We start from the raw sequence: 22,955 nt of genomic DNA on the forward strand, positions 1-22,955 counted from the left end.
GACTACAATAGGACTACTATAGGACTACTACCTACTATAGGACTACTATAGGACTACTATAGGACTACTACCTACTATAGGACTACTACAGGACTACTACCTACTATAGGACTACTACCTACTATAGGACTACTACCTACTATAGGACTACTATAGGACTACTACCTACTATAGGACTACTACCTACTATAGGACTACTACCTACTATAGGACTACTATAGGACTACTACCTACTATAGGACTACTACCTACTATAGGACTACTACCTACTATAGGACTACTACCTACTATAGGACTACTACCTACTATAGGACTACTATAGGACTACTACCTACTATAGGACTACTACCTACTATAGGACTACTACCTACTATAGGACTACTATAGGACTACTACCTACTATAGGACTACTACCTACTATAGGACTACTACATACTATAGGACTACTACCTACTATAGGACTACTACATACTATAGGACTACTACATACTATAGGACTACTACCTACTATAGGACTACTACCTACTATAGGACTACTATAGGACTACTACCTACTATAGGACTACTACCTACTATAGGACTACGACTTACTATAGGACTACTACCTACTATAGGACTACTACATACTATAGGACTACTACCTACTATAGGACTACTACCTACTATAGGACTACTACATACTATAGGACTACTATAGGACCACTACCTACTATAGGACTACTATAGGACTACTACCTACTATAGGACTACTACCTACTATAGGACTACTATAGGACTACTACCTACTATAGGACTACTATAGGACTACTACCTCCTATAGGAATACTACATACTATAGGACTACTACATACTACAGGACTACTACCTACTATAGGACTACTACCTACTATAGGACTACTATAGGACTACTACCTACTATAGGACTACTATAGGACTACTACCTACTATAGGACTACTACCTACTATAGGACTACTATAGGACTACTACCTACTATAGGACTACTACCTACTATAGGACTATTACATACTATTGGACTATTACATACTATAGGACTACTACCTACTATAGGACTACTATAGGACTACTACCTACTATAGGACTACTATAGGACTACTACCTATATAGGACTACTACCTACTATAGGACTATTACATACTTACATACTATAGGACTATTACATACTATAGGACTACTACCTACTATAGGACTACTATAGGACTACTACCTACTATAGGACTACTATAGGACTACTACCTACTATAGGACTACTACCTACTATAGGACTATTACATACTATAGGACTATTACACACTATAGGACTACTACATACTATAGGACTACTACATACTACAGGACTAATACCTACTATAGGACTACTACCTACTATAGGACTACTATAGGACTACTACCTACTATAGGACTACTATAGGACTACTACCTCCTATAGGAATACTACATACTATAGGACTACTACATACTACAGGACTACTACCTACTATAGGACTACTACCTACTATAGGACTACTATAGGACTAGTACCTACTATAGGACTACTATAGGACTACTACCTACTATAGGACTACTACCTACTATAGGACTATTACATACTATAGGACTATTACATACTATAGGACTACTACCTACTATAGGACTACTATAGGACTACTACCTACTATAGGACTACTATAGGACTACTACCTACTATAGGACTACTACCTACTATAGGACTATTACATACTATAGGACTATTACATACTATAGGACTACTACCTACTATAGGACTACTACCTACTATAGGACTACTACAGGACTACTACCTACTATAGGACTACTATAGGACTACTACCTACTATAGGACTACTATAGGACTACTACCTACTATAGGACTACTACCTACTATAGGACTACTACAGGACTACTACCTACTATAGGACTACTATAGGACTACTACCTACTATAGGACTACTACCTACTATAGGACTACTACAGCACTACTACCTACTATAGGACTACTACCTACTATAGGACTACTACCTACTATAGGACTACTACCTACTATAGGACTACTACATACTATAGGACTACTACCCACTATAGGACTACTACCTACTATAGGACTACTACATACTATAGGACTACTACCTACTATAGGACTACTATAGGACTACTACCTACTATAGGACTACTATAGGACTACTACCTACTATAGGACTACTACCTACTATAGGACTACTACCTACTATAGGACTACTACCTACTATAGGACTACTACCCACTATAGGACTACTACCTACTATAGGACTACTATAGGACTACTACATACTATAGGACTATTATAGGACTACTACCTACTATAGGACTACTACCTACTATAGGACTACTACCTACTATAGGACTACTACATACTATAGGACTACTACCCACTATAGGACTACTACCTACTATAGGACTATTACAGGACTACTACCTACTATAGGACTACTACCTACTATAGGAGTACTACCTACTATAGGACTACTACATACTATAGGACTACTACCTACTATAGGACTACTACATACTATAGGACTACTACCCACTATAGGACTACTACATACTATAGGACTACTACATACTATAGGAATACTATAGGACTATTACCTACTATAGGACTACTACCTACTATAGGACTAATACATACTATAGGACTACTACCCACTATAGGACTACTACATACTATAGGACTACTACATACTATAGGACTACTACATACTATAGGACTACTACCCACTATAGGACTACTACATACTATAGGACTACTACAGGACTACTACATACTATAGGACCACTACCTGATATAGGACTACATGCTAATATAGGACTACTACATACTATAGGACTACTACCTACTATAGGACTAATACATACTATAGGACTACTACCCACTATAGGACTACTACATACTATAGGACTACTACAGGACTACTACATACTATAGGACTACTACCTGTTATAGGACTACTACATACTCTAGGACTACTATAGGACCACTACCTAATATAGGACTACTACCTGATATAGGATTACTACCTACTATAGGACTACTACCTGATATAGGACTACATCCTAATAGAGGACTACTACCTAATATAGGACTACTACCTGATATAGGACTACTAACTACTATAGGAATTCTACCTACTATAGGACTACTACCCACTACTACCTACTATAGGACTATTACCTACTATAGTACTACTACATACTATGGGACTACTACCTACTATAGGACTACTACCCACTACTACCTACTATAGTACTACTACATACTATGGGACTACTACCTAATATAGGACTACTATAGGACTACTACATACTATAGGACTACTACATACTATAGGACTACTACCTAATATAGGATTACTACCTCTACCTACTATAGGACTACTACCTACCCTAGGACTACTATAGGACCACTACCTACTATAGGACTACTACCTACTATAGGACTACTATAGGACCACTACCTACTATAGGACCACTACCTACTATAGGACTACTACCTATTATAGGACTACTACCTACTATATGACTACTACATACTATAGGACTACTACCTACTATAGGACTACTACCTACTATAGGACTACTACCTACTATAGGACTACTACCTACTATAGGACTACTACATACCATAGGACTACTACCTACTATAGGACTACTATAGGACTAATACCTACTATAGGACTACTACATACTATAGGACTACTATAGGACTACTACCTACTATAGGACTACTACCTACTATAGGACTACTACATACTATAGGACTACTACCTACTATAGGACTACTACATACTATAGGACTACTACCTACTATAGGAATACTATAGGACTACTACCTACTATAGGACTACAACCTCTTATAGGACTACTATAGGACTACTACCTCTTATAGGACTACTACCTAATATAGGACTACTACCTACTATAGGACTACTATATGACTACTACATACTATAGGACTACTATCTACCCAGACCACCAGTAGTGAACTAACCTCCTGTCCTCTGTCATCCAGTAGTGTCTAACCTCCTGTCCTCCAGATCACTAGTAGTGAACTAACCTCCTGTCCTCCAGATCACTAGTACTGAACTAACCTCCTGTCTTCCAGACCACTAGTAGTGAACTAACCTCCTGTCCTCCAGACCACTAGTAGTGAACTAACCTCCTGTCTTCCAGACCACTAGTAGTGAACTAACCTCCTGTCCTCCAGACCACTAGTAGTGAACTAACCTCCTGTCTTCCAGACCACTAGTAGTGAACTAACCTCCTGTCTTCCAGACCACTAGTAGTGAACTAACCTCCTGTCCTCCAGACCACTAGTAGTGAACTAACCTCCTGTCCTCCAGACCACTAGTAGTGAACTAACCTCCTGTCCTCCAGACCACTATTAGTGAACTAACCTCCTGTCCTCCAGACCACTAGTAGTGAACCAACCTCCTGTCCTCCAGACCACTAGTAGTGAACTAACCTCCTGTCCTCCAGACCACTAGTAGTGAACTAACCTCCTGTCCTCCAGACCACTAGTAGTGAACTAATCTCCTGTCCTCCAGACCAATAGTAGTGAACTAACCTCCTGTCCTTTGTCCTCGAGACCAATAGTTGTGAACTAACCTCCTGTCCCCCAGAACACTAGTAGTGAACTAACCTCCTGTCCTCCAGACCACTAGTAGTGAACTAACCTCCTGTCCTCCAGACCACTAATAGTGAACTAACCTCCTGTCCTCCAGACCACTAGTAGCGAACTAACCTCCTGTCCTCCAGACCACTAGTAGTGAACTAACCTCCTTTCCTCCAGACCACTAGTAGTGAACTAACCTCCTGTCCTCCAGACCACTAGTAGCGAACTAACCTCCTGTCCTCCAGACCACTAGTAGTGAACTAACCTCCTGTCCTCCAGACCACTAGTAGCGAACTAACCTCCTGTCCTCCAGACCACTAGTAGTGAACTAACCTCCTGTCCTCCAGACCACTAGTAGTGAACTAACCTCCTGTCCTCCAGACCACTATTAGTGAACTAACCTCCTGTCCTCCAGACCACTAGTAGTGAACTAACCTCCTGTCCTCCAGACCACTAGTAGTGAACTAACCTCCTGTCCTCCAGACCACTAGTAGTGAACTAACCTCCTGTCCTCCAGACCACTAGTAGTGAACTAACCTCCTGTCCTCCAGACCACTAGTAGCGAACTAACCTTCTGTCCTTTGTCCTCCAGACCACTAGTAGTGAACTAACCTCCTGTACTCCAGACCACTAGTAGTGAACTAACCTCCTGTCCTCCAGACCACTAGTAGTGAACTAACCTCCTGTCCTCCAGACCACTAGTTGTGAACTAACCTCCTTTCCCCTGTCCTCTAGAAGTGAACTAACCTCCTGTCCTCCAGACCACTAGTAGTGAACTAACCTCCTGTCCTCTGTCCTCTATTAGTGAACTAACCTCCTGTTCTCCAGACCACTAGTAGTGAACTAACCTCCTGTTCTCTGTCCTCTATTAGTGAACTAACCTCCTGTCCTCTGTCCTCTAGTAGTGACCTAACCTCCTGTCCTCTGTCCTCTAGTAGTGAACTAACCTCCTGTCCTCTGTCCTCCAGACCACCAGTAGTGGCAGCAGCAGGATGAGTTCAGACGGGGGTGGCCGGCCGGCCAAGGTGGGTTCCCGGGTGGAGGTGATTGGGAAGGGGCACCGCGGAACAGTGGCATATATCGGTGCAACGCTCTTCTCCACAGGGAAGTGGGTGGGAGTGATCCTCGACGAGTCGAAGGGGAAGAACGATGGCACAGTCCAGGGGAAGAGATACTTCACCTGCCATGAGAACCATGGCATCTTCGTACGGCAGTCACAGGTAGGTACCGCAACTGGGTTCTGGTGACTATTATCAATGAACAGAACAGACAGGCCTGTGTGGGTTATGGTGACTATTATCAATGAACAGAACAGACAGACCTGTGTGGGTTATGGTGACTATTATCAATGAACAGAACAGACAGGCCTGTGTGGGTTATGGTGACTATTATCAATGAACAGAACAGACAGAACAGACAGGCCTGTGTGGGTTATGGTGACTATTATCAATGAACAGAACAGACAGGCCTGTGTGGGTTATGGTGACTATTATCAATGAACAGAACAGACAGGCCTGTGTGGGTTATGGTGACTATTATCAATGAACAGAACAGACAGAACAGACAGGCCTGTGTGGGTTATGGTGACTATTATCAATGAACAGAACAGACAGAACAGACAGGCCTGTGTGGGTTATGGTGAGCCTGCAGTAGGTGTGAGCTACAAAGGTTGCTGTGGATACCAAAATAATTCATATTCAGTTGCTTTGTGATCAGATTTCATCCCTCTTTCTCTCTCCTCTCCTCTCCTCTCCTCTCCTCTCCTCTCCTCTCCTCTCCTCTCCTCTCCTCTCCTCTCCTCTCCTCTCCTGTCACTTCCTCTCCTCTCCTCTTCTCCTCTCCTCCTCCCTCCATCAGATCCAACTGGTTGATGATGGAGCAGACACCACCTCTCCTGATACCCCAGAACCGGCCTCCAACAAGGTCCCCAAACACGGTGATGACACAGAGACAGAACGTACAGAGACAGAACACACAGAGACAGAACACACAGAGACAGAACGCACCGAGACAGAACGCACAGAGACAGAACACACAGAGACAGAACACACCGAGACAGAACTCACCGAGACAGAACACACAGAGACAGAACACACAGAGACAGAACACAGAGAGACAGAACACACAGAGACAGAACACACAGAGACAGAACACACAGAGACAGAACACACAGAGACAGAACACACAGAGACAGAACACACCGAGACAGAACAGACAGAGACAGAACACACAGAGACAGAACACACCGAGACAGAACACACCGAGATAGAACACACCGAGACAGAACACACCGAGACAGAACACACAGAGACAGAACACAGAGAGACAGAACACACCGAGACAGAACACACCGAGACAGAACTCACCGAGACAGAACACACAGAGACAGAACACAGAGAGACAGAACACACAGAGACAGAACACACAGAGACAGAACACACAGAGACAGAACACACCGAGACAGAACAGACAGAGACAGAACACACAGAGACAGAACACACAGAGACAGAACACAGAGAGACAGAACACAGAGAGACAGAACACAGAGAGACAGAACACAGAGAGACAGAACACAGAGAGACAGAACACACAGAGACAGAACAGACCGAGACAGAACACACCGAGACAGAACACACCGAGACAGAACACACCGAGACAGAACACACAGAGACAGAACACAGAGACAGAACACACAGAGACAGAACACACAGAGACAGAACACACAGAGACAGAACACACCGAGACAGAACACAGAGAGACAGAACACAGAGAGACAGAACACAGAGAGACAGAACACAGAGAGACAGAACACAGAGACAGAACACAGAGACAGAACACAACGAGACAAAACACACAGAGACAGAACACAGAGACAGAACACACAGAAACAGAACACACAAAGAGACTTGAGGATCAGAGAGGCTTGAGGATCAGAGAGACTTGAGGATCAGAGAGACTTGAGGATCAGAGAGGCTTGAGGATCAGAGAGGCTTGAGGATCAGAGAGGCTTGAGGATCAGAGAGGCTTGAGGATCAGAGAGGCTTGAGGATCAGAGAGCTTGAGGATCAGAGAGGCTTGAGGTGAAAGGATGTGAACTTGTGAGGGACAGGGCAGGAGAGGTGTGTGTGTGAACATCTCTCTCTCGCTATTAGAGACCAGAGACTATGTCTGAGGTACTGCTTGGTATAGAGGTGCCAATGGGCCGTTGCCATGGTTACAACTCATTGCTGCAGTGAAGGGGAGATATTCTGTTTTTGGAAATGACACAGAGAGAGGAGAGATAGAGATAGAGAGAGAGGAGGAGAGAGAGAGGAGAGAGAGAGAGAGAGAGAGAGAGAGAGAGAGAGAGAGAGGAGAGAGAGAGGAGAGAGGAGAGAGAGAGGGGAGAGAGAGAGAGGGGGGAGAGAGAGGGGAGAGAGAGAGAGAGAGAGAGAGAGAGAGAGAGTAGAGAGAGAGGGGGAGAGAGAGGAGAGGAGAGAGAGAGAGAGAGAGAGGGGGGAGAGAGAGGAGAGAGAGATGGGGAGAGAGGAAGAGAGACAGAGAGGGGAGAGAGAGAGAGAGAGAGAGAGAGAGAGGAAGAGAGAGAGGAGAGAGAGAGGAGAGAGGGGAGAGAGAGAGGAGAGAGAGAGAGAGAGAGAGAGGAGAGAGAGAGAGGGAGAGGAGAGAGAGAGGAGATTGAGAGATAGGGGAGAGAGAGGAGAGAGAGAGATTAGAGAGAGACGTGAGAGGGGAGAGATAGAGAGGAGATGGAGAGAGAGGAGAGAGAGATTAGAGAGAGAGGGGAGAGAGAGAGGGGGGAGAGAGAGAGAGAGGAGGGAGAAAGAGAGGAGAGAGAGAGCAGAGAGAGAGGGGAGAGAGAGAGAGGAGAGAGAGAGAGGAGAGAGAGAGAGGAGAGAGAGAGGGGAGAGAGAGAGAGGAGATGGGAGAGAGGGGAGAGAGAGAGGAGAGAGAGAGAGGAGAGAGAGAGGAGAGAGAGAGTGGAGAGAGAGAGAGAGAGAGAGAGAGAGAGAGATCATCAGCGCCACAGGTAACTTCCACAAAGCTGTGAACGATCTGAGAGACAAGTCAAGAAGGGCATTCTATGCCATCAAAAATAACATAAATGTCAACATACCAATTAGGATCTGGCTAAAAATACTTGAATCAGTAATAGAGCCCATTGCCCTTTATGGTTGTGAGGTCTGGGGTCCGCTCACCAACCAAGACTTCACAAAATGGGACAAACACCAAATTGAGACTCTGCACGCAGAATTCTGCAAAAATATCCTCCGTGTACAACGTAGAACACCAAATAATGCATGCAGAGCAGAATTAGGCCGATACCCACTAATTATCAAAATCCAGAAAAGAGACGTTAAATTCTATAACCACCTAAAAGGAAGCGATTCCCAAACCTTCCACAACAAAGCCATCACCTACAGAGAGATGAACCTGGAGAAGAGTCCCCTAAGCAAGCTGGTCCTGGGGCTCTGTTCACAAACACACCCTACAGAGCCCCTGGACAGCAGCACATTTAGACCCAACCAAATCATGAGAAAACAAAAAGATAATTACTTGACACATTGGAAAGAATTAACAACAAAACAGAGCAAACTAGAATGCTATTTGGCCCTAAACAGAGAGTACACAGCGGCAGAATACCTGATCACTGTGACTGACCCAAAATGAAGGAAAGATTTGACTATGTACAGACTCAGTGAGCATAGCCTTGCTATTGAGAAAGGCCGCCATAGGCAGACATGGCTCTCAAGAGAAGACAGGCTATGTGCTCACTGCCCACAAAATGAGGTGTAAACTGAGCTGCACTTCCTAACCTCCTGCCCAATGTATGACCATATTAGAGAGACATATTTCCCTCAGATTACACAGATCCACAAAGAATTCGAAAACAAATCCAATTTTGAAAAACTCCTATATCTACTGGGTGAAATACCACAGTGTGCCATCACAGCAGCAAGATTTGTGACCTGTTGCCACGAGAAAAGGGCAACCAGTGAAGAACACACACCATTGTAAATACAACCCAAATTTATGCTTATTTATTTTATCTTGTGTCCTTTAACCATTTGTACATTGTTAAAACACTGTATATATATAATATGACATTTGTAATGTCTTTATTGTTTTGAAACTTCTGTATGTGTAATGTTTACTGTTAATTTTTATTGTTTATTTCACTTTATATATTCACTTTATATTTTATCTACCTCACTTGCTTTGGCAATGTTAACACATGTTTCCCATGCCAATAAAGCCCTTGAATTGAATCGAATTGAATTGAGAGAGAGGGAGAGAGAGAGAGGAGAGAGAGGAGAGAAAGAGGAGGGAGAGGGAGATTGAGAGGGGAGAGAGCGAGAGAGAGGGGGGGAGAGGGGGGGAGAGAGAGGAGAGAGGGGGGGAGAGGGGGGGAGAGAGAGAGAGAGAGAGAGAGAGGGAGAGAGAGAGGAGAGAGAGAGAGAGAGAGAGAGGAGAGAGAGAGGAGGGAGAGGGAGAGAGAGAGGAGGGAGAGGGAGAGAGAGAGGAGAGAGAGAGGAGGGAGAGGGAGCGAGAGAGGAGCGAGAGAGGAGGGAGAGGGAGAGAGAGAGGGGAGAGAGAGAGAGAGAGAGAGAGAGGGGAGAGAGAGAGAGAGAGAGAGAGAGAGATTAGGGCCCTGGTCAACAGTAGTGCACTATATAGGGAATAGGGTCCTGGTCAACAGTAGTGTACTATATAGGGAATAGGGCCCTGGTCAACAGTAGTGTACTATATAGGGAATAGGGTCCTGGTCAACAGTAGTGTACTATATAGGGAATAGGGCTCTGGTCAACAGTAGTGCACTATATAGGGAATAGGGTCCTGGTCAACAGTAGTGTACTATATAGGGAATAGGGCTCTGGTCAACAGTAGTGCACTATATAGGGAATAGGGTCCTGGTCAACAGTAGTGTACTATATAGGGAATAGGGCCCTGGTCAACAGTAGTGCACTATATAGGGAATAGGGTCCTGGTCAACAGTAGTGTACTATATAGGGAATAGGGCTCTGGTCAACAGCAGGGCACTATATAGGGAATTGTTAGCAGTACTGTTAGTAGTACTCAGATTCAGGGAATGTGGTGTTTGTTCCCTATTTCTCAAATCTCTCTCTCGTCTGTCTCTAGCTCTGTCTTCTTCTCTCTCTCTCTCTCTCTCACTCACTCACTTTCTGTCTCTTTCTCTCTCTCTCCTCAGAGATCCTGGAGACACTCAAGTCCACTAAACTGGTGAGTAAGACAGACAGTTAGACGGGAAGACAGGACCAGGGTCAAAGGTCACTGCTGCCAGATCTCTTTCTCTCTTTCGCTTGCTCTCTCGCCCTTTCTCTCTCTTTCTCTCTCTCTCTCTCTCTTTCATTCTCTCTCACTCTCTCTCTGTTTCTCTCTCTCATTCTCTCTCTCTTTCTCTCTTTTTCTCTGTCATTCTCTCTGTCATTCTCTCTCTCCCTCTCTCTCTCTCTTTCTCTCTCATTCTCTCTCATTCTCTCTCATTCTCTCTCTCTCTCTCTCTCTCTCTGTCATTCTCTCTCTCTCTCTCTCTCTCTCTCTGTCTCTCTCTCATTCTCTCTCTCATTCTCTCTCTCTCTGTCTCTCTCTCATTCTCTCTCTCCCTCTCTCTCTCTCTCTCTCTTTCTCTCTCATTCTCTCTCATTCTCTCTCTCTCTCTCTCTCTCTCTCTCTGTCATTCTCTCTCTCTCTCTCTCTCTCTCTCTCTCTCTCTCTCTCTGTCATTCTCTCGCTGTCTTTCTCTTACTCCCTTTTTCCTATCCAGGGAGTTTTTTCCTCCGCAGCGGACAGGAAGAAGTTAACATGAGGAGGAGATGAAATCCCTGTTCTGACCAGTAGATGGGAGCAGTTATTCACCCTGAAGTAGAGAGAGAGAGACATTTCCCCTCTGCTGCTGAGTCATGGTGGCCATGACACTTCCTGTCTGTCTGTCTGTGTGGACCTGGAGCTCCTTGTTCACCTAACTCTGCGTCTTTACCTCCCCCTCTTCCTCCTCTCCCCTCCTTCCTCCTCTCTCGTCCTCCCCCTCCCCTCCTTCCTCCCCCTCTTCCTCCTCTCTCGTCCTCCCCTCTCCTCCCCCTCTTCTTCCTCTCTCCTCCCCCTCTTCTTCCTCTCTCCTCCCCCTCTTCCTCCTCTCTCATCCTCCCCCTCTTCCTCCTCTCTCGCCCTCCCCCTCCTCTGTTAAATTGCCCCCCCCCCGTCACTCATCAATCTACACACAATACCACATAATGACAAAGCAAAAACAGGTTTTTAGAAATGTTTACTAATTTATTAAAAATAAAAAACAACTGAAATATCACATTTACATAAGTATTCAGACCCTTTCCTCAGTACTTTGTTGAAGCACCTTTGGCAGCGATTACAGCCTCGAGTCTTCTTGGGTATGACACTACAAGCGTGGCACACCTGTATTTGGGGACTTTCTCCCATTCTTCTCTGCAGATCCTCTCAAGGTGTCAGGTTGGATTGGGAGCGTTGCTGCACAGCTATTTTCAGGTATCTCCAGAGATGTTTGGTAGGGTTAAAGTCCAGGACTGGCTGGGCCACTCAAGGACATTCAGAGACTTGTCCTGAAGCCACTCCTGCGTTGTCTTGGCTGTGTGCTTAGGATCCTTGTCCTGTTGGAAGGTGAACCTTCACCCCAGTCTGAGGTCCGGAGCGCTCTGGAGCAGGTTTTAATCTCTCTGTACTTTGCTTTGTTCATCTTTGCCTCGATCCTGACTAGTCTCCCAGTCCCTGCTGCTGAAAAACATCCCCACACCATGATGCTGCTTCACCGTAGGGATGGTGCCAGGTTTCCTTCAGACGTGACGCTTGGCATTCAAACCAGAGTTCAATCTTGGTTTAATCAGACCAGTGAATCTTGTTTCTCATGGTCTGAGAGTCTTTAGGTACCTTTTGGCAAACTCCAAGCAGGCTGTCATGTGCCTTTTACTGAGGAGTGGCTTCCGTCTGGCCACTCTACCATAAAGGCCTGATTGGTGGAGTGCTGCAGAGATGGTTGTCCTTCTGGAAGGTTCTCCCATCTTCCATTTAAGAATGAGGGAGGCCACTGTGTTCTTGTGTACCTTCAATGCTGCAGAAATGTTTTGGTACCCTTCCCCAGATCTGTGCCTCGACACAATCCTGTCTTGGACAATTCCTTCAACCTCATGGCTTGGTTTTTGCTCTGACATTCACTGTCAATTGTGGGACCTTACATAGACAGGTGTGTGCCTTTCCAAATCATGTCCAATCAATTGAATATACCACAGGTGGCCTCCAATCAAGTTGTAGAAACATCTCAAGGATGATCAATGGAAACAGGGTGTGCCTGAGCTCAATTTCAAGTCTCATAGTAAAGGGTTTGAATACTTATGTGAATAAGGTATTTCTGTTTTTTAAATTTTTTAATAAACATGTTGAAATATCTAAAAAAGCTGTTTTCGCTTTATGAATAAGAATAGAACAAAATGTGGAAAAAGGTCAAAGGGTCTGAATACTTTTCCGAAGGCATCGTGAACTACTGAAATTACACAAACAAACAAATCAAATCAAAAAATGCAATCAGAATGAAAACAAGAACAAACAAATTCATCAGTTGTAAGGTCCTCAATCTGAATTACCCAAAACACCTCCTCCCTCCTGCTCCTCCTCTTCACCAAACCCTCCCCCTCTGCTCTTCCTCTTCACCAAAACACCTCCTCCCTCCTGCTCCTCCTCTTCACCAAACCCTCCCCCTCTGCTCTTCCTCTTCACCAAAACATCTCCTCCCTCCTGCTCCTCCTCTTCTTCTTCCTTCTCTCTCTACCTTCCCTCTTTTGGAATATTTTTATTCTGTGCAGGCTTCCTTCTTTTCACTCGGTCAATTAGGTTAGTATTGTGGAGTAACTACAATGTTGTTGATCCATCCTCAGTTTTCTCCCATCACAGCCATTAAACTCTGTAACTGTTTTAAAGTCACCATTGACCTCCATGGTAAATTCCCTGACAGGTTTCCTTCCTCTCCGGCAACTGAGTTGGGAGGGACGCCTGTATCTTTGTAATGACTGGGTGTATTGATACACCACCCAAAGTGTAATTGATAACTTCACCATGCTCAAAGGGATATTCAATGTCTGCTGTTTTTTACCCATCTACCAATAGGTGCCCTTCTTTGCGAGGCATTGTAAAACCTCCCTGGTCTTTGTGGTTGAATCTGTGTTTGAAATTCACTGCTTCGACTGAGGGACCTTACAGATAATTGTGTGTCGGGGTAGACATTAAAAAAAAAATCCTGTTAATAAACAGAGTGAGTCCATGCAACTTATTATGTGACTTGTTGAGCAAATGAACTTGATTAGTCACAACAAAGGGCTTGAATGCACTCTGAAGGCGCTGGACAGCAGGGATCTGAGCAACCCGAGTTTTTAGCATTTCCATTGACGTGTTATTTACAATAAACAGTGTGTGTCTGTGTAGAAATGTTCCTTATGTTCACCTCTGTTCAATCCACGGTAGAGCACTGACTGACTGACTGACACTTCCCATCACCACCTCCAGAATGATGTCACCGATGAACTCTAACCTTTTAACTTCTGTGACCTCTAACCTCTCACCTTTACACCCCTCCCCCACCCACTCCCTATGACCACACAGCAGCGAGGACCCAAGCCCAAAAAGGTGGTGCACGCTTCTCGAACCTCCTCGGTAACAGCCGGTCGTCATAATAATAATGTGGTAACCGTGGTAACCGTAACCGTGGCTCTGAATGGCCTAGCTGCATGGCAACAGGGCGTCAACTCCATTTCCCCATAACCCCTAGCTCTCCCAGACCGTCTCCCATCCATCGTTGTTCTCCCTGTCTGTCTTTGTGTACATGCATGTTTCTGTGAGTGACGGCTCATCCCTGTGAGTGACGGCTCATCCCTGTGAGTGACGGCTCATCCCTGTGAGTGACGGCTCATATCCCTCTTCCCTGTCCCTCTCCGCCCTCCTCAGTCATCATTGGTTCATACGTGGTCAGCTGTCATGTCGGGACTTGATGCTGTTTACCCAGTAGCATGTTAACTTTGTCTGTTTTCCTAGTAGCATGTTAACTGAGGCTGTTTACCCAGTAGCATGTTAACTGGGTCTGTTTACCCAGTGGCATGTTAACTGGGTCTGTTTACCCAGTAGCGTGTTAACTGGGTCTGTTTACCCAGTAGCATGTTAACTAAAGATGTTTACCCAGTAGCATGTTAACTGGGTCTGTTTACCCAGTAGCATGTTAACTGGGTCTGTTTACCCAGTAGCATGTTAACTGGGTCTGTTTACCCAGTAGCATGTTAACTGGGTACGTTTACCCAGTAGCATGTTAACTGGGGCTGTTTACCCAGTAGCATGTTAACTAAAGATGTTTACCCAGTAGCATGTTAACTGTGGCTGTTTACCCAGTAACATGTTAACTGAGGCTGTTTACCCAGTAGCATGTTAACTGGGTACGTTTACCCAGTAGCATGTTAACTGGGGATGTTTACCCAGTAGCATGTTAACTGGGGCTGTTTACCCAGTAGCATGTTAACTAAAGCTGTTTACCCAGTTGCATGTTAACTGGGTCTGTTTACCCAGTAGCATGTTAACTGAGGCTGTTTACCCAGTAGCATGTTAACTGGGTCTGTTTACCCATTAGCATGTTAACTGAGGCTGTTTACCCAGTAGCATGTTAACTGGGTCTGTTTACCCAGTAGCACATTAACTGGGGCTGTTTACCCAGTAGCATGTTAACTGGGTCTGTTTACCCAGTAGCATGTTAACTGGGTCTGTTTACACAGTAGCGTGTTAACTGGGTCTGTTTACCCAGTAGCATGTTAACTGGGTCTGTTTACCCAGTAGCATGTTAACTGTGGCTGTTTACCCAGTAGCATGTTAACTGGGTCTGTTTACCCAGTAGCATGTTAACTGAAGCTGTTTACCCAGTGGCATGTTAACTAAAGCTGTTTACCCAGTAGCATGTTAACTGGGTCTGTTTACCCAGTAGCATGTTAATTGGGTCTGTTTACCCAGTAGCATGTTAACTGAGGCTGTTTACCCAGTAGCATGTTAACTGGGTCTGTTTACCCATTAGCATGTTAACTGAGGCTGTTTACCCAGTAGCATGTTAACTGGGTCTGTTTACCCAGTAGCACATTAACTGGGGCTGTTTACCCAGTAGCATGTTAACTGGGTCTGTTTACCCAGTAGCATGTTAACTGGGTCTGTTTACACAGTAGCGTGTTAACTGGGTCTGTTTACCCAGTAGCATGTTAACTGGGTCTGTTTACCCAGTAGCATGTTAACTGTGGCTGTTTACCCAGTAGCATGTTAACTGGGTCTGTTTACCCAGTAGCATGTTAACTGAAGCTGTTTACCCAGTGGCATGTTAACTAAAGCTGTTTACCCAGTAGCATGTTAACTGGGTCTGTTTACCCAGTAGCATGTTAATTGGGTCTGTTTACCCAGTAGCATGTTAACTGGGTCTGTTTACCCAGTAGCATGTTAACTGGGTCTGTTTACCCAGTAGCATGTTAACTGGGTCTGTTTACCCAGTAGCATGTTAACTAAAGCTGTTTACCCAGTAGCATGTTAACTGGGTCTGTTTACCCAGTGGCATGTTAACTGGGTCTGTTTACCCAGTAGCATGTTAACTGGAGCTGTACTGTGCTACTCAGTGATGTACTGCTGTCCACACACACACACACACACACACACACACACACACACACACACACACACACACACACACATACACGCGCGGTATGCTTCTGTTGGCTGTCATGATAAATGTCAGGTAGTGAGAGGGTGCAGTGTTGTAGCTGAGATGACCTCTATCTAGACCAGGGGAGCATGCAAGGGCTGGTCAGTAGTGCACTATATAGGGAACAAGGTGACATTCTGGGCTAACGCAGAGACTCCGGTCAGAGAGGAGAGGCCAGCTCAGCGAGAGAGAAGAGGTCATTTCAGAGAGAGAGAGAGAGTGAAAGGAGAGGCAAGCTCAAAGAGAGGAGAGGCCAGCTCCGAGAGAGAAGGAGAGAGAGAGAGGAGAGGCCAGCTCAGAAAGAGAGAGAGAGGGAGAGAGGAGAGGCCAGCTCAGAGAGAGAGAAGAGAGGCCAGCTCAGAAAGAAATAGAGAGAGGAGAGGCCAGCTCAGAGAGAGAGGAGAGGCCAGCTCAGAGAGAGAGAGAGGAGAGGCCAGCTCAGAGAGAGAGAGAGAGAGAGGAGAGGCCAGCTCAGAGAGACCGAGAGAGGAGAGGCCAGCTCAGAGAGAGAGCGAGAGGAGAGGCCAGCTCAGAGAGAGAGGAGAGGCTAGCTCAGAGAGAGAGAGGGGAGAGGCCAGCTCAGAGAGAGGAGAGGCCAGCTCAGAGAGAGAGGAGAGGCCAGCTCAGATAGAAAGAGGGGAGAGGCCAGCTCAGAGAGAGAGAGAGGAGAGGCCAGCTCAGAGAGAGAGAGAGGAGAGGCCAGCTCAGAAAGAAATAGAGAGAGGAGATGCCAGCTCAGCTCAGAGAGAAGAGAGGCCAGCTCCCTACAGTATGGATTTCCTGCTCTGCTCTTGTGCTCAGCAGCGATGTTATTGGGTGTCCAGATATGGGTTCAAATAGTACTTGAAATCTCTCAAATACTTTTAGCTTTTGCTGAAGCCTGGCCGGAGTGCCTGATTTAGCGACTATTCTATTGGTTCCGTTGCGCCAGGAAAACTCAATCATGTTCACGTTAAAGTATTTGCAATGAATTTGAATAATATTTGACCTCTGGTCTGGATGTTTACATATTGCTCTCCCAAACAGCCCTCTAGTCTGTGGCCATCTTAGTACGTCACTGGACGAGTCTGAAGCCACTGTCTGTCTGAGTCCCTAACCAGCAGGTTTACATGAGACTCTATAGAACACTAGTTGTACCGTTTAGCATCTCCAGAACCCGGGACGTAGAAGGTTCTATTTGGTGATGTGTTCTGAAGCGTAGAGGACGTACAAGTTGTTGTCACTGTCAGCAGTGTTCTGTCTGCTAAGTGTCCCGGGGCTGTCAGGACAGTAATCCTACACCTGTATGGCTCTCTGTGGGGTATCTCTCCATCCTGCCCGGGTCACTGACCTCGGATACAGTGACAGTGATTTCACCCTGCTGCTTTTTTAAAGCAGTAACATGATCCCTCCATCTACCTTCTCTCCTCCCTAATTCATCCCCCTCTCCTCCTTATGGCCATCCCTCCATCTACCTCTTCTCTCCTCCCTCAGTCTGTCCCCTAATTCATCCCCCTCTCCTCCTTATGGCCATCCCTCCATCTTCCTCTTCTCTCCTCCCTAATTCATCCCCCTCTCCTCCTTATGGCCATCCCTCCATCTATCTCTGGCCCAGTAACCTAGACTAGACACACCCAGACTACAGTCTGTTCTGGCCCAGTAACCTAGACTAGACACACCCAGACTTCAGTCTGCTCTGGTCCAGTAGCCTAGACTAGACACACCCAGACTGCAGACTGTTCTGCTCCAGTAACCTAGACTAGACACACCCAGACTACAGACTGTTCTGGCCCAGTAACCTAGACTAGACACACCCAGACTACAGACTGTTCTGGCCCAGTAACCTAGACTAGACACACCCAGACTACAGACTGTTCTGGCCCAGTAACCTAGACTAGACACACCCAGACTACAGTCTGCTCCAGTAACCTAGACTAGACACACCCAGACTACAGACTGTTCTGGCCCAGTAACCTAGACTAGACACACCCAGACTACAGACTGTTCTGGCCCAGTAACCTAGACTAGACACACCCAGACATCCTGATTCTATACTATTGGACAGCCTGATTCTATACTATTGGACAGCCTGATTCTATACTACTGGACAGCCTGATTCTTTACTATTGGACAGCCTGATTCTATACTATTGGACAGCCTGATTCTATACTATTGAACAGCCTGATTCTATACTACTGGACAGCCTGATTCTTTACTATTGGACAGCCTGATTCTTTACTATTGGACAGCCTGATTCTATACTACTGGACAGCCTGATTCTATACTATTGGACAGCCTGATTCTTTACTATTGGACAGCCTGATTCTATACTACTGGACAGCCTGATTCTATACTATTGGACAGCCTGATTCTATACTATTGGACAGCCTGATTCTATACTACTGGACAGCCTGATTCTATACTACTGGACAGCCTGATTCCAAAACATTTGTATTTATTTGATATTAAACTCAGAGTATTTTAGTACAGAGAGTGGGTAATATCTAGTTACTAGTACAGAGAGTGGGTAATAACTAGTTACTGGTACAGAGGGTCGGTAATAACTAGTTACTGGTACAAAGAGTGGGTAATATCTAGTTACTGGTACAGAGGGTCGGTAATAACTAGTTACTAGTACAGAGAGTGGGTAATATCTAGTTACTGGTGCAGAGGGTTGGTAATAACTAGTTACTAGTACAGTTAGTGGGTAATAACTAGTTACTGGTACAGAGAGTGGGTAATATCTAGTTACTGGTACAGAGTACTCTACCCTCCCTTCAGTACATCACCTTACCCCTCCTCTACCCTCCCTTCAACACATCACCATACCCCTCCTCTACCCTCCCTTCAATACATCACCTTACCCCTCCTCTACCCTCCCTTCAGTACATCACCTTACCCCTCCTCTACCCTCCCTTCAATACATCACCTTACCCCTCCTCTACCCTCCCTTCAGTACATCACCTTACCCCTCCTCTACCCTCCCTTCAGTACATCACCTTACCCCTCCTCTACCCTCCCTTCAACACATCACCTTACCCCTCCTCTACCCTCCCTTCAGTACATCACCTTACCCCTCCTCTACCCTCCCTTCAGTACATCAACTTACCCCTCCTCTACCCTTCCTTCAGTACATCACCTTACCCCTCCTCTACCCTTCCTTCAGTACATCACCTTACCCCTCCTCTACCCTCCCTTCAGAACATCACCTTACCCCTCCTCTACCCTCCCTTCAGTACATCACCTTACCCCTCCTCTACCCTCCCTTCAGTACATCACCTTACCCCTCCTCTACCCTCCCTTCAGAACATCACCTTACCCCTCCTCTACCCTCCCTTCACTACATCACCTTACACCTCCTCTACCCTCCCTTCAACACATCACCTTACCCCTCCTCTACCCTCCCTTCAACACATCACCTTACCCCTCCTCTACCCTCCCTTCAGTACATCACCCCTCCTCTACCCTCCCTTCAGTACATCACCCCTCCTCTACCCTCCCTTCAGTACATCACCTTACCCCTCCTCTACCCTCCCTTCAACACATCACCTTACCCCTCCTCTACCCTCCCTTCAGTACATCACCTTACCCCTCCTCTACCCTCCCTTCAGCACATCACCTTACCCCTCCTCTACCCTCCCTTCAGTACATCACCTTACCCCTCCTCTACCCTCCCTTCAGTACATCACCTTACCCCTCCTCTACCCTCCCTTCAACACATCACCTTACCCCTCCTCTACCCTCCCTTCAATACATCACCTTAGCTCTCCTCTACCCTCCCTTCAGTACATCACCTTACCCCTCCTCTACCCTCCCTTCAGTACATCACCTTACCCCTCCTCTACCCTCCCTTCAGTACATCACCTTACCCCTCCTCTACCCTCCCTTCAACACATCACCTTACCCCTCCTCTACCCTCCCTTCAGTACATCACCTTACCCCTCCTCTACCCTCCCTTCAGTACATCACCTTACCCCTCCTCTACCCTCCCTTCAGTACATCACCTTACCCCTCCTCTACCCTCCCTTCAACACATCACCTTACCCCTCCTCTACCCTCCCTTCAGTTCATCACCATACCCCTCCTCTACCCTCCCTTCAGTACATCACCTTACCCCTCCTCTACCCTCCCTTCAGTACATCACCCCTCCTCTACCCTCCCTTCAGTACATCACGTTACCCCTCCTCTACCCTCCCTTCAGTACATCACCTTACTCCTCCTCTACCCTCCCTTCAGTACATCACCCCTCCTCTACCCTCCCTTCAGTACATCACCTTACCCCTCCTCTACCCTCCCTTCAACACATCACCTTACCCCTCCTCTACCCTCCCTTCAGTACATCACCTTACCCCTCCTCTACCCTCCCTTCAACACATCACCTTACCCCTCCTCTACCCTCCCTTCAGTACATCACCTTACCCCTCCTCTACCCTCCCTTCAGTACATCACCTTACCCCTCCTCTACCCTCCCTTCAACACATCACCTTACCCCTCCTCTACCCTCCCTTCAGTACATCACCTTACCCCTCCTCTACCCTCCCTTCAGTACATCACCTTACCCCTCCTCTACCCTCCCTTCAGTACATCACCTTACCCCTCCTCTACCCTCCCTTCAGTACATCACCTTACCCCTCCTCTACCCTCCCTTCAGTACATCACCTTACCCCTCCTCTACCCTCCCTTCAGTATATCACCTTACCCCTCCTCTACCCTCCCTTCAGTACATCACCTTACCCCTCCTCTACCCTCCCTTCAGTACATCACCTTACCCCTCCTCTACCCTCCCTTCAGTACATCACCTTACCCCTCCTCTGCCCTCCCTTCAGTACATCACCTTACCCCTCCTCTACCCTCCCTTCAGTACATCACCCCTCCTCTACCCTCCCTTCAACACATCACCTTACCCCCCCTCTACCCTCCCTTCAGTACATCACCTTACCCCTCCTCTACCCTCCCTTCAGTACATCACCTTACCCCTCCTCTACCCTCCCTTCAGTACATCACCTTACCCCTCCTCTACCCTCCCTTCAACACATCACCTTACCCCTCCTCTACCCTCCCTTCAACACATCACCTTACCCCTCCTCTACCCTCCCTTCAGTACATTACCTTACCCCTCCTCTACCCTCCCTTCAACACATCACCTTACCCCTCCTCTACCCTCCCTTCAGTACATCACCTTACCCCTCCTCTACCCTCCCTTCAGTACATCACCCCTCCTCTACCCTCCCTTCAGTACATCACCTTACCCCTCCTCTACCCTCCCTTCAACACATCACCTTACCCCTCCTCTACCCTCCCTTCAGTACATCACCTTACCCCTCCTCTACCCTCCCTTCAGCACATCACCTTACCCCTCCTCTACCCTCCCTTCAGTACATCACCTTACCCCTCCTCTACCCTCCCTTCAGTACATCACCTTACCCCTCCTCTACCCTCCCTTCAGTACATCACCTTACCCCTCCTCTACCCTCCCTTCAATACATCACCTTAGCTCTCCTCTACCCTCCCTTCAGTACATCACCTTACCCCTCCTCTACCCTCCCTTCAGTACATCACCTTACCCCTCCTCTACCCTCCCTTCAGTACATCACCTTACCCCTCCTCTACCCTCCCTTCAACACATCACCTTACCCCTCCTCTACCCTCCCTTCAGTACATCACCTTACCCCTCCTCTACCCTCCCTTCAGTACATCACCTTACCCCTCCTCTACCCTCCCTTCAGTACATCACCTTACCCCTCCTCTACCCTCCCTTCAACACATCACCTTACCCCTCCTCTACCCTCCCTTCAGTTCATCACCATACCCCTCCTCTACCCTTCCTTCAGTACATCACCTTACCCCTCCTCTACCCTCCCTTCAGTACATCACCCCTCCTCTACCCTCCCTTCAGTACATCACGTTACCCCTCCTCTACCCTCCCTTCAGTACATCACCTTACCCCTCCTCTACCCTCCCTTCAACACATCACCTTACCCCTCCTCTACCCTCCCTTCAGTACATCACCATACCCCTCCTCTACCCTCCCTTCAACACATCACCTTACCCCTCCTCTACCCTCCCTTCAGTACATCACCTTACCCCTCCTCTACCCTCCCTTCAGTACATCACCTTACCCCTCCTCTACCCTCCCTTCAACACATCACCTTACCCCTCCTCTACCCTCCCTTCAGTACATCACCTTACCCCTCCTCTACCCTCCCTTCAGTACATCACCTTACCCCTCCTCTACCCTCCCTTCAGTACATCACCTTACCCCTCCTCTACCCTCCCTTCAGTACATCACCTTACCCCTCCTCTACCCTCCCTTCAACACATCACCTTACCCCTCCTCTACCCTCCCTTCAGTACATCACCTTACCCCTCCTCTACCCTCCCTTCAGTACATCACCTTACCCCTCCTCTACCCTCCCTTCAGTACATCACCTTACCCCTCCTCTACCCTCCCTTCAGTACATCACCTTACCCCTCCTCTACCCTCCCTTCAGTACATCACCTTACCCCTCCTCTGCCCTCCCTTCAGTACATCACCTTACCCCTCCTCTACCCTCCCT

General features: G+C 46.8%; 1 protein-coding gene across 5 annotated transcripts in view; it reads left to right on the top strand.

Annotated features, from left to right (window-relative positions):
• Positions 1-22,955, top strand: part of dctn1b (dynactin 1b) — a 121,742-nt gene that overhangs the window by 16,703 nt on the left and 82,084 nt on the right. For 3 of the 5 annotated variants that reach the window (XM_036963094.1, XM_036963095.1, XM_036963096.1), the window contains exons 2-5: positions 5,633-5,884; positions 6,522-6,600; positions 10,873-10,904; positions 14,304-14,354. In XM_036963094.1, the coding sequence (XP_036818989.1) occupies positions 5,633-5,884; positions 6,522-6,600; positions 10,873-10,904; positions 14,304-14,354 (414 nt within the window). The remainder of the gene's footprint in view (positions 1-5,632; positions 5,885-6,521; positions 6,601-10,872; positions 10,905-14,303; positions 14,355-22,955) is intronic. The other 2 variants (XM_036963097.1, XM_036963098.1) reach the window with 1 other exon arrangement.

The sequence above is a fragment of the Oncorhynchus mykiss genome, chromosome 25 (assembly GCF_013265735.2).
Source record: "Oncorhynchus mykiss isolate Arlee chromosome 25, USDA_OmykA_1.1, whole genome shotgun sequence".
NCBI lineage: Eukaryota > Metazoa > Chordata > Actinopteri > Salmoniformes > Salmonidae > Oncorhynchus > Oncorhynchus mykiss.